The sequence below is a fragment of the Oncorhynchus mykiss genome, chromosome 12, assembly GCF_013265735.2.
Source record: "Oncorhynchus mykiss isolate Arlee chromosome 12, USDA_OmykA_1.1, whole genome shotgun sequence".
Classification (NCBI taxonomy): Eukaryota; Metazoa; Chordata; class Actinopteri; order Salmoniformes; family Salmonidae; genus Oncorhynchus; species Oncorhynchus mykiss.
The window spans coordinates 99,000,003-99,013,803 of NC_048576.1; the positions used below are offsets into that span (position 1 = coordinate 99,000,003).

Genomic DNA, 13,801 nt, shown 5'->3' on the forward strand with positions numbered 1-13,801 from the left:
TCTAGACAGCACATAGACAGCACAGAGACAGCTCAGAGACAGCTCAGTAGACAGCTCAGTAGACAGCTCAGTAGACAGCTCAGTAGACAGCTCAGGAGACAGCTCAGGAGACAGCTCAGGAGACAGCTCAGGAGACAGCTCAGGAGACAGCTCAGAGACAGCTCAGAGACAGCTCAGAGACAGCTCAGTAAACAGCTCAATAGACAGCACAGAGACAGCTCAGTAGACAGCTCAGTAGACAGCTCAGAGACAGCTCAGAGACAGCTCAGAGACAGCTCAGTAGACAGCTCAGTAGACAGCTCAGTAGACAGCACAGTAGACAGCACAGTAGACAGCACAGTAGACAGCTCAGAGACAGCTCAGAGACAGCTCAGTAGACAGCTCAGAGACAGCTCAGTAGACAGCTCAGTAGACAGCTCAGAGACAGCACAGAGACAGCTCAGAGACAGCTCAGTAGACAGCTCAGAGACAGCTCAGTAGACAGCTCAGTAGACAGCTCAGAGACAGCTCAGAGACAGCTCAGGGACAGCTCAAGAGTGTCAGAGTTGACATGTGTCTTACCTCAGGGTCGACATCTTCAGCTGAGGGAGCAGAGGAGTTCTGTGGAGAACACACACATTATACATCACAACAGAGCCCATACATGGTTAAGTTCCGGCATAGTAATTACAGGTGCATGGGCCCCCGGCATAGTAATTACAGGTGCATGGGCCCCCGGCATAGTAATTACAGGTGCATGGGCCCCCGGCATAGTAATTACAGGTGCATGGGCCCCCTGCATAGTAAATACAGGTGCATGGGCCCCCTGCATAGTAATTACAGGTGCATGGGCCCCCGGCATAGTAATTACAGGTGTATGGGCCCCCGGTATAGTAATTACAGGTGTATGGGCCCCCGGCATAGTAATTACAGGTGTATGGGCCCCCGGCATAGTAATTACAGGTGTATGGGCCCCCGGCATAGTAATTACAGGTGTATGGGCCCCCGGCATAGTAATTACAGGTGTATGGGCCCCCGGCATAGTAATTACAGGTGTATGGGCCCCCGGCATAGTAATTACAGGTGTATGGGCCCCCGGCATAGTAATTACAGGTGCATGGGCCCCCGGAATAGTAATTACAGGTGCATGGGCCCCCAGCATAGTAATTACAGGTGAATAGTGGTACTTGAATATACACGTTACCATAACAACACATACAGACAGAGTACATGTCTCATTCACCTCTTGACCAACTAGGTGGTTATTGTAAAAGATGACTTAGGGGTCGAAAGAAATATTTAGACAAAAAAGATGTGCAGCAGTTCAGTATAATATGGAGACGTCATAGTGTACCAGTTAGAGAAGAAAACAGAGTACATCTAGAGAGAGAGAGGATGGTGTTAACACAGAGTACATCTATAGAGAGAGAGGATGGTGTGAACACAGAGTACATCTATAGAGAGAGAGAGGATGGTGTGAACACAGAGTACATCTAGAGAGAGAGAGGATGGTGTGAACACAGAGTACATCTATAGAGAGAGAGGATGGTGTGAACACAGAGTACATCTATAGAGAGAGAGAGGATGGTGTTAACACAGAGTACATCTATAGAGAGAGAGGATGGTGTGAACACAGAGTACATCTAGAGAGAGAGAGGATGGTGTTAACACAGAGTACATCTATAGAGAGAGAGGATGGTGTGAACACAGAGTACATCTATAGAGAGAGAGGATGGTGTGAACACAGAGTACATCTATAGAGAGAGAGGATGGTGTGAACACAGAGTACATCTAGAGAGAGAGAGGATGGTGTGAACACAGAGTACATCTAGAGAGAAAGAGGATGGTGTTAACACAGAGTACATCTATAGAGAGAGAGGATGGTGTGAACACAGAGTACATCTATAGAGAGAGAGGATGGTGTGAACACAGAGTACATCTAGAGAGAGAGAGGATGGTGTGAACAGAGTACATCTATAGAGAGAGAGGATGGTGTGAACACAGAGAACATCTAGAGAGAGAGAGGATGGTGTGAACACAGAGTACATCTAGAGAGAAAGAGGATGGTGTTAACACAGAGTACATCTATAGAGAGAGAGGATGGTGTGAACACAGAGTACATCTATAGAGAGAGAGGATGGTGTGAACACAGAGTACATCTATAGAGAGAGAGGATGGTGTGAACACAGAGTACATCTAGAGAGAAAGAGGATGGTGTGAACACAGAGTACATCTATAGAGAGAGAGAGAGAGAGGATGGAGGGAGTGGATGAGAGTAAGTCTTACCACAGGAGAGGAGTAGAGTGAGTTGACGGGCGGGGCTGAGGAGGTGACTGGGGCGGGGTCAGCTTTGGGGTAGACCCCGTACGAGTTCTTCTGTCTCTGTAGACACACAACATGTATCAGTGTCTTTCCATTCCCACTGTGGAGCTACAGTCCCATGATTTATATACAGCACTACCCACCATCCTCTCCTTCTCCTCAGCCTCGCTCTGTGATAGGGCGATGGCCAGCTGAAGCTCCTCCTCCTCCTGCAGGGCCGCCTCGTCCCGTTTGGGGGGCACCTGGTGAGACAGGGAAGAGAGATGAAACCCACAGGGGAGGGAGGCCCGGAGGGGAGAGGGCCAGGGAGGAGAGAGGACCAGGGAGGAGAGAGGACCAGGGAGGAACAGGGAGGCCCCCAGGGGAAAGGGCCAGGGAGGCCCCCAGGGGAAAGGGCCAGGGAGGAGAGTGGACCAGGGAAGGGAAGGTTAGAGGAGAAACACCAGGGAAGGTAAAGCAGGGTGGGCATTGGGTAATAAGCCAATGGCTGCGTTCCAGGTGGTCTTCAATGCAGTTGTGCTTCACTTCTCACAATATAACTTTTTATCATATTGTTGCGGTTCCAGGATTGATGGTTAACTTGAAAACAGTCCGACAGACGTTGTGAGATCTGATCATCAGAGGGAAGGGAACACTGCTGCCGCCTCGCTCTCCAACCAAGGGGCATGAATTGAGGAGCAGCCTCACTGCAAACCCAGACAACCTGGAACCCCACCGCGGTCAAGGAGGCGGGGAGAGTTAGGACAAAGACAAACGGGAGACAGCAGGAGGGCCTGATAAGACTCTAATATCAAAGACTTGTTTTCTGTGTGTTCGAGGGGGGGAGGGAGAGTTAGGACAAAGACAAACGGGAGACAGCAGGAGGGCCTGATAAGACTCTAATATCAAAGACTTGTTTTCTGTGTGTTCGAGGGGGGGAGGGAGAGTTAGGACAAAGACAAACGGGAGACAGCAGGAGGGCCTGATAAGACTCTAATATCAAAGACTTGTTTTCTGTGTGTTCGAACGGGGGAGGGAGATGATTGGTGATCATTGGGAATCATTTTACCACGTCAAACTACACCCCCCCCCCCCCCCAAAAAGGCTCATCGAACTACAACTCCCATGTTGTAGTTTATGGCATGTTAAACTGATCCCCATACATTGTCTCTATTGGGGGAGGATGAGACTGTCTGGGTCTGCACTTGAAATTAAACCCTACTCCCTATGTAGTGCACTACCATAGAGCTCTGGTGGTCACAGCCCAAAGTAGTGCACTACCATAGACCTCTGGTGGTCACAGCCCAAAGTAGTGCACTACCATAGACCTCTGGTGGTCACAGCCCAAAGTAGTGCACTACCATAGAGCTCTGGAGGTCACAGCCCAAAGTAGTGCACTACCATAGAGCTCTGGTGGTCACAGCCCAAAGTAGTGCACTACCATAGACCTCTGGTGGTCACAGCCCAAAGTAGTGCACTACCATAGAGCTCTGGAGGTCACAGCCCAAAGTAGTGCACTACCATAGAGCTCTGGTGGTCACAGCCCAAAGTAGTGCACTACCATAGAGCTCTGGTGGTCACAGCCCAAAGTAGTGCACTATGTAGGGAATAGGGGTGCCATTTGGGACGTAGACACCTTGACCCTGGCTATCACCACCAGGGGGGGTCGTCTCTTAGGCCATACATTCACTTACTGTTTCCTGGACCACTACCTGAGACTGCTGGGACAGGGGGCTGGTCAGGTACTCTGGGGGCAGCTCTGCCGGGCCTGGGGCCACGGACGTGGATGTCCCGACCGGTTTACCCCCTTCAGCTTTCCTAGGCGGGGGAGAGAGGGAAGGGTGGCTGGTGAGGAGAGGGGTCAGAAGGGAGGTCAGGGGTCAGACACACAACTTGGTGAGTCAGAGGTTGTTGGACATGGACAATAAACTGGATGGATGGAAACCGACTGGGAACTGAGCAGCAGAATGGTATTTACAGTAGAAGATCACAAGTATCCATACAGATCATTCGTTAACTGTACCAACCCACCACATGAAATTATACCACTAGAACAACAACTTCTACAGGCTGATGAAATGCTCTATGAAGGCTGAAGTGGGACATTTTAAATATACAGGCTGATGAAATGGAATTGAGGGTGGTTTTGACTGAGCCTCTCTCTCTAGCCCGATAACTCACTAACTCTCTCTCTCTAGCCCGATAACTCTCTCACTAACTCTCTCTCTAGCCCGATAACTCTCTCACTAACTCTCTCTCTAGCCCGATAACTCTCTCACTAACTCTCTCTCTAGCCCGATAACTCACTAACTCTCTCGTTAACTCACTAACTCTCTCGTTAACTCACTAACTCTCTCGTTAACTCACTAACTCTCTCGTTAACTCACTAACTCTCTCGTTAACTCACTAACTCTCTCGTTAACTCACTAACTCTCTCGTTAACTCACTAACTCTCTCGTTAACTCACTAACTCTCTCGTTAACTCACTAACTCTCTTGTTAACTCTCTCCCTCCCAGAAACTCACTTGTTGAGCAGCTCGTGGCAGGGCTCACACACACGCACTTCCTTCTCGATGCCAAACTTGGGGATGGTGGAGTACTTGGAGGAACACTTCCCACAGAAGATCTGACCACAGGCTCTACAGTGGTGCTGTAACAGGAGGGAGAGAATGTCAGACAGACAGAAGATCTGACCACAGGCTCTACAGTTGTGCTGCAACAGGAGGGAGAGAATGTCAGACAGACAGAAGATCTGACCACAGGCTCTACAGTGGTGCTGCAACAGGAGGGAGAGAATGTCAGACAGACAGAAGATCTGACCACAGGCTCTAGAGTTGTGTTGCAACAGGAGGGAGAGAATGTCAGACAGACAGACAGAATAATCCAAACAGATAAAGTCATATAATTCTCCCCCTTTTACTTACACAATGTGTTACTGGAGGAGGAAGGAAAGAACATTTCCACACAAACCACTGCTGCTGGTCCGTCCTCCCTCCCTCCCGCCAGTCTGTCCTCCCGCCAGTCCGTCCTCCCTCCCGCCAGTCTGTCCTCCTGCCAGTCCGTCCTCCCGCCAGTCCTCCCTCCCTCCCTCCCGCCAGTCCGTCCTCCCTCCCGCCAGTCCGTCCTCCCTCCCTCCCGCCAGTCCGTCCTCCCTCCCGTCCGTCCTCCCTCCCTCCCGCCAGTCCGTCCTCCCGCCAGTCCGTCCTCCCTCCCTCCAGTCCGTCCTCCCTCCCTCCCTCCAGTCCGTCCTCCCTCCCGCCAGTCCGTCCTCCCGCCAGTCCGTCCTCCCTCCCGCCAGTCCGTCCTCCCTCCCTCCAGTCCGTCCTCCCTCCCGCCAGTCCGTCCTCCCTCCCGCCAGTCCGTCCTCCCTCCCGCCAGTCCGTCCTCCCCTCCCGCCAGTCCGTCCTCCCCTCCCGCCAGTCCGTCCTCCCCTCCCGCCAGTCCGTCCTCCCCTCCCGCCAGTCCGTCCTCCCCTCCCGCCAGTCCGTCCTCCCCTCCCGCCAGTCCGTCCTCCCCTCCCGCCAGTCTGCCATGTTACCTTACCTTTCTAGTCATCACTCCAAACTGAACCCGACAGCGATGACACTCCTCCGCATCCACCCAATCTGGAGCCTGGACACACAGAGAGAGAGAGACAAAGAGATTAGAGGTCCTTCTAACAAGCTGAGAACATTCAGTAGTAAGGATGTATCGAACCAGAACAACATCAGTGAGAGGAAGACTCTTACTCTCTCTGCAGCAAACATAGCGTCACTCTCCTTGAACTCTGGAAACACGTGACCTGGAACAACAGGAGATACAAGATGTCCAACAATACAGGATAAAGCTTTTTTAATACAAGATCAATATTTACTGTGACACTGTTCTGTTTTACTGTGTGTTAGTGAGTGTGTCTGAATCCCAAATCATAGCCAACCTCCAGACCCTATGGAAAACCTGAGGACACCTGAGAGGAAGGGATGACAGCTGCCACTGTGCTTCTTCCACCGAGCCAATCTTCTCAGGTCTTCAGGAGTGTCTAGGGGGCTAGGGGCTGATCTGGGATCTGACTTACCCTCCACCTTCATGATCTGGTACGTGTCCTGAACCACCTTGTATTTGGGCTCGTTGCGGAAGGCGTGGGCCCAGGCCTGGATCAGGTAAAGGATCTTATTCCTCACATTGGGCTCCGTCTGTTTCAAGGGGCAATACATAACTCACTGAGTTAGTCACAGATACACTGTAGTACATCACCACTCACTGAGTTACAGTCACAGATACACTGTAGTACATCACCACTCACTGAGTTACAGTCACAGATACACAGTAGTACATCACCACTCAATGAGTTACAGTCACAGATACACAGTAGTACATCACCACTCAATGAGTTACAGTCACAGATACACAGTAGTACATCACCACTCACTGAGTCACAGATACACTGTAGTACATCACCACTCACTGAGTTACAGTCACAGATACACAGTAGTACATCACCACTCACTGAGTTACAGTCACAGATACACTGTAGCACATCACCACTCACTGAGTTACAGTCACAGATACACAGTAGTACATCACCACTCAATGAGTTACAGTCACAGATACACTGTAGTACATCACCACTCACTGAGTCACAGATACACTGTAGTACATCACCACTCACTGAGTTACAGATACACTGTAGTACATCACCACTCACTGAGTTACAGTCACAGATACACTGTAGTACATCACCACTCACTGAGTTACAGTCACAGATACACTGTAGTACATCACCACTCACTGAGTTACAGTCACAGATACACTGTAGTACATCACCACTCACTGAGTTACAGATACACTGTAGTACATCGCCACTCACTGAGTCACAGATACACTGTAGTACATCGCCACTCACTGAGTCACAGATACACTGTAGTACATCACCACTCACTGAGTCACAGTCACAGATACACTGTAGTACATCACCACTCACTGAGTTACAGTCACAGATACACTGTAGTACATCACCACTCACTGAGTTACAGTCACAGATACACTGTAGTACATCACCACTCACTGAGTTACAGTCACAGATACACTGTAGTACATCACCACTCACTGAGTTACAGTCACAGATACACTGTAGTACATCACCACTCACTGAGTTACAGTCACAGATACACTGTAGTACATCACCACTCACTGAGTTACAGTCACAGATACACTGTAGTACATCACCACTCACTGAGTTACAGATACACTGTAGCACATCACCACTCACTGAGTTACAGTCACAGATACACTGTAGTACATCACCACTCACTGAGTCACAGTCACAGATACACTGTAGCACATCACCACTCACTGAGTTACAGTCACAGATACACTGTAGTACATCACCACTCACTGAGTCACAGTCACAGATACACTGTAGTACATCACCACTCACTGAGTTACAGTCACAGATACACTGTAGTACATCACCACTCACTGAGTTACAGATACACTGTAGCACATCACCACTCACTGAGTTACAGTCACAGATACACAGTAGTACATCACCACTCAATGAGTTACAGTCACAGATACACTGTAGTACATCACCACTCACTGAGTCACAGATACACTGTAGTACATCACCACTCACTGAGTTACAGATACACTGTAGTACATCACCACTCAATGAGTTACAGTCACAGATACACTGTAGTACATCACCACTCACTGAGTTACAGATACACAGTAGTACATCACCACTCACTGAGTTACAGATACACTGTAGTACATCGCCACTCACTGAGTCACAGATACACTGTAGTACATCACCACTCACTGAGTTACAGTCACAGATACACTGTAGCACATCACCACTCACTGAGTTACAGTCACAGATACACTGTAGTACATCACCACTCACTGAGTCACAGTCACACTGTAGTACATCACCACTCACTGAGTCACAGATACACTGTAGTACATCGCCACTCACTGAGTCACAGATACACTGTAGTACATCACCACTCACTGAGTTACAGTCACAGATACACTGTAGTACATCACCACTCAATGAGTTACAGTCACAGATACACTGTAGTACATCACCACTCACTGAGTTACAGATACACTGTAGTACATCACCACTCAATGAGTTACAGTCACAGATACACTGTAGTACATCACCACTCACTGAGTTACAGATACACAGTAGTACATCACCACTCACTGAGTTACAGATACACTGTAGTACATCGCCACTCACTGAGTCACAGATACACTGTAGTACATCACCACTCACTGAGTTACAGTCACAGATACACTGTAGCACATCACCACTCACTGAGTTACAGTCACAGATACACTGTAGTACATCACCACTCACTGAGTCACAGTCACACTGTAGTACATCACCACTCACTGAGTCACAGATACACTGTAGTACATCACCACTCACTGAGTTACAGTCACAGATACACTGTAGTACATCACCACTCACTGAGTCACAGATACACTGTAGTACATCACCACTCACTGAGTTACAGTCACAGATACACTGTAGTACATCACCACTCACTGAGTTACAGTCACAGATACACTGTAGTACATCACCACTCACTGAGTTACAGTCACAGATACACTGTAGTACATCACCACTCACTGAGTTACAGTCACAGATACACTGTAGTACATCACCACTCACTGAGTTACAGTCACAGATACACTGTAGAACATCACCACTCACTGAGTTACAGTCACAGATACACTGTAGTACATCACCACTCACTGAGTTACAGTCACAGATACACTGTAGTACATCACCACTCACTGAGTTACAGTCACAGATACACTGTAGTACATCACCACTCACTGAGTTACAGTCACAGATACACTGTAGTACATCACCACTCACTGAGTTACAGTCACAGATACACTGTAGTACATCACCACTCACTGAGTTAGTCACAGATACACTGTAGTACATCACCACTCACTGAGTTACAGTCACAGATACACTGTAGTACATCACCACTCACTGAGTTACAGTCACAGATACACTGTAGTACATCATCACTCACTGAGTTACAGTCACAGATACACTGTAGTACATCACCACTCACTGAGTCACAGATACACTGTAGTACATCACCACTCACTGAGTTACAGTCACAGATACACTGTAGTACATCACCACTCACTGAGTTACAGTCACAGATACTGTAGTACATCATCACTCACTGAGTTACAGTCACAGATACACTGTAGTACATCACCACTCACTGAGTCACAGTCACAGATACACTGTAGTACATCACCACTCACTGAGTTACAGTCACAGATACACTGTAGTACATCACCACTCACTGAGTTACAGTCACAGTACAGATACACTGTAGTACATCACCACTCACTGAGTTACAGATACACTGTAGCACATCACCACTCACTGAGTTACAGATACACTGTAGTACATCACCACTCACTGAGTTACAGTCACAGATACACTGTAGTACATCACCACTCACTGAGTTACAGTCACAGATACACTGTAGTACATCATCACTCACTGAGTTAGTCCAGATACACTGTAGTACATCACCACTCACTGAGTTAGTCACAGATACACTGTAGTACATCACCACTCACTGAGTTACAGTCACAGATACACTGTAGTACATCACCACTCACTGAGTTACAGTCACAGATACACTGTAGTACATCATCACTCACTGAGTTAGTCCAGATACACTGTAGTACATCACCACTCACTGAGTCACAGATACACTGTAGTACATCACCACTCACTGAGTTACAGTCACAGATACACTGTAGTACATCACCACTCACTGAGTTACAGTCACAGATACACTGTAGTACATCACCACTCACTGAGTTACAGTCACAGATACACTGTAGTACATCACCACTCACTGAGTTACAGTCACAGATACACTGTAGTACATCACCACTCACTGAGTTACAGTCACAGATACACTGTAGTACTCACAGTACAGATACACTGTAGTACTCAGTGAGTGGTTATGTACAACTTCCCAAGAACAACTTTTAGACAGATAAACTGCATTTAAAAACACTACTCTATATTAAGTGCAAAGAAAACACACAAAAAACTGTGCACCCCAGTCCCCTGACAAACACAACACTTCCTTCTTCCAGAATAGAAGATAATACTAGGCTATACTATAATAATATGATATGAATACACCTAGACTGAAACAAGGTTCTACACCTAGACTGAATCACGGTTCTACTCTAGGTAGAGACTTGTTTTACCAGACCAACAAGTCTCTATAGAAATACTTCAAACTTAAACGTTTCCTTCAGTCCTTTCCCCCCTAAATAATCCCATTCCAGATGTCACTTCAGAGACTAAATGTTCAGAGTGTTGTCTTGCCTTCAGTCCTTTCCCCCTAAATAATCCCATTCCAGACGTCACATGTTCAGAGTGTTGTCTTGCCTTCAGTCCTTTCCCCCCTAAATAATCCCATTCCAGACGTCACATGTTCAGAGTGTTGTCTTGCCTTCAGTCCTTTCCCCCCTAAATAATCCCATTCCAGACGTCACATGTTCAGAGTGTTGTCTTGCCTTCAGTCCTTTCCCCCCTAAATAATCCCATTCCAGACGTCACATGTTCAGAGTGTTGTCTTGCCTTCAGTCCTTTCCCCCCTAAATAATCCCATTCCAGACGTCACTTCAGACACTACATGTTCAGAGTGTTGTCTTGCCTTCAGTCCTTTCCCCCCTAAATAATCCCATTCCAGACGTCACATGTTCAGAGTGTTGTCTTGCCTTCAGTCCTTTTCCCCCTAAATAATCCCATTCCAGACGTCACATGTTCAGAGTGTTGTCTTGCCTTCAGTCCTTTCCCCCCTAAATAATCCCATTCCAGACGTCACTTCAGAGACTAAATGTTCAGAGTGTTGTCTTGCCTTCAGTCCTTTTCCCCCTAAATAATCCCATTCCAGACGTCACATGTTCAGAGTGTTGTCTTTCCTTCAGTCCTTTCCCCCCTAAATAATCCCATTCCAGACGTCACATGTTCAGAGTGTTGTCTTGCCTTCAGTCCTTTTCCCCCTAAATAATCCCATTCCAGACGTCACATGTTCAGAGTGTTGTCTTGCCTTCAGTCCTTTCCCCCCTAAATAATCCCATTCCAGACGTCACTTCAGACACTACATGTTCAGAGTGTTGTCTTGCCTTCAGTCCTTTCCCCCCTAAATAATCCCATTCCAGACGTCACATGTTCAGAGTGTTGTCTTGCCTTCAGTCCTTTCCCCCCTAAATAATCCCATTCCAGACGTCACATGTTCAGAGTGTTGTCTTGCCTTCAGTCCTTTCCCCCCTAAATAATCCCATTCCAGACGTCACTTCAGACACTACATGTTCAGAGTGTTGTCTTGCCTTCAGTCCTTTCCCCCCTAAATAATCCCATTCCAGACGTCACATGTTCAGTGTTGTCTTGCCTTCAGTCCTTTCCCCCCTAAATAATCCCATTCCAGACGTCACATGTTCAGAGTGTTGTCTTGCCTTCAGTCCTTTCCCCCCTAAATAATCCCATTCCAAACGTCACTTCAGAGACTAAATGTTCAGAGTGTTGTCTTGCCTTCAGTCCTTTCCCCCCTAAATAATCCCATTCCAGACGTCACTTCAGAGTGTTGTCTTGCCTTCAGTCCTTTCCCCCCTAAATAATCCCATTCCAGACGTCACATGTTCAGAGTGTTGTCTTGCCTTCAGTCCTTTCCCCCCTAAATAATCCCATTCCAGACGTCACATGTTCAGAGTGTTGTCTTGCCTTCAGTCCTTTCCCCCCTAAATAATCCCATTCCAGACGTCACATGTTCAGAGTGTTGTCTTGCCTTCAGTCCTTTCCCCCCTAAATAATCCCATTCCAGACGTCACATGTTCAGAGTGTTGTCTTGCCTTCAGTCCTTTCCCCCCTAAATAATCCCATTCCAGACGTCACATGTTCAGAGTGTTGTCTTGCCTTCAGTCCTTTCCCCCCTAAATAATCCCATTCCAGACGTCACATGTTCAGAGTGTTGTCTTGCCTTCAGTCCTTTCCCCCCTAAATAATCCCATTCCAGACGTCACATGTTCAGAGTGTTGTCTTGCCTTTAGTCCTTTCCCCCCTAAATAATCCCATTCCAGACGTCACATGTTCAGAGTGTTGTCTTGCCTTCAGTCCTTTCCCCCCTAAATAATCCCATTCCAGACGTCACTTCAGAGACTAGATGTTCAGAGTGTTGTCTTGCCTTCAGTCCTTTCCCCCCTAAATAATCCCATTCCAGACGTCACATGTTCAGAGTGTTGTCTTGCTGTGTTCTCTCACAGAGAGTAGAGACTTGTGCTGGGAAGTCCCTCAGTCGGTCTGACCTGAATCAGCGTGTGACCAAGCTATGACATCACCATCAGGAAGTCAACAGAAGGTCACATGACAAGGGTGGGGAGCCAATCAAAAGACTGCAATGTCATGCTGTATAGTGTATCCAAATGAACTGTTCAAGAGGGTGGCACCCTTAACATACCATTCACAATCAGATAGATATGCATTGTGTAGAACAGATATAACTGTCAGGTAGAATAGGGGCGGCAGCGTAGCCTAGTGGTTTGAGCGTTGGACCAGTAACCGGAAGGTTGTGAGTTCGAATCCCCGAGCTGACAAGGTACAAATCTGTCGTTCTGCCTCTAGGCCATCATTGAAAATAAGAATTTGTTCTTATTTGCCAAGTTAAATAAAATAAAGGTTAAAAATAAATATAAAAAAATAGACTGATTTCTGTTTTATTCATAAAATATCTATCTTGTTCTGAACATTGCAGATAGAAATGCATTGTGTAGAACAAGGAATCGTGTCAACTACTCATTGGGCTACATTTCTATGTGGAAAACTGAATGACCTCTGGCCAGCTCCCAGGTTGGGTTCAAATACTATTTGAAAATCATTTTAAAGACTTGATCAAGGCTTGATTTCGCTCACCTGGAGCAATGCAACCAATAGAATAGTCTGAAAAGTCTGAAAATCTGCAACCCTGCAGATTCTGGCACTCCAGACAGGTTTAAGCAAAACACCAGAAATATTTGAAAGACTTCGAACCCTATTTGAACCCAGGTCTGCAGTTCACTACAGCCCCAGTGGGTGATTATGAGGCTAAGACGCAGGGTGAAAAGGTCATAAGGATTGGAGTGTGCAGCACAAGGCTCAGACATATCCCCCCAGACAGATCACACTGTGTGTGTAAAAACTAGTACAAACTGTAGCTGGCCATGAAGCTGATTTCAGTAGTAGAGGGACCACGAATACGTCTGCTATCTAGACACGGTGGAGAAATCAGAGCAGAGGGAGAGGTGTCTGCTGTGCTATTACAGCCGTTCTGGTGTGCAGTGATCGCCATGGTTACGTCCCAAACGGCACCCTATTCCCTACATAGTGCACTACTTTATACCAGAGTCCTATACGGGCCCTGGTCAAAAGTAGCGCACTAGGAAACAGGGTGTAATTTGGGAAGCGAAGCCCATGTCAGCTGACTGGGTCACAGCC

General features: G+C 47.4%; 1 protein-coding gene across 1 annotated transcript in view; it reads right to left on the bottom strand.

Moving 5' to 3' along the window:
• LOC110539185 (hepatocyte growth factor-regulated tyrosine kinase substrate) overlaps window positions 1-13,801 on the bottom strand; it is a 37,873-nt gene that overhangs the window by 18,242 nt on the left and 5,830 nt on the right. Inside the window, 8 exon segments of the mRNA XM_036939568.1 lie at window positions 562-600; window positions 2,266-2,361; window positions 2,445-2,543; window positions 3,975-4,125; window positions 4,806-4,930; window positions 5,824-5,892; window positions 6,009-6,061; window positions 6,335-6,452. Coding sequence (XP_036795463.1) covers window positions 562-600; window positions 2,266-2,361; window positions 2,445-2,543; window positions 3,975-4,125; window positions 4,806-4,930; window positions 5,824-5,892; window positions 6,009-6,061; window positions 6,335-6,452 — 750 coding nt within the window.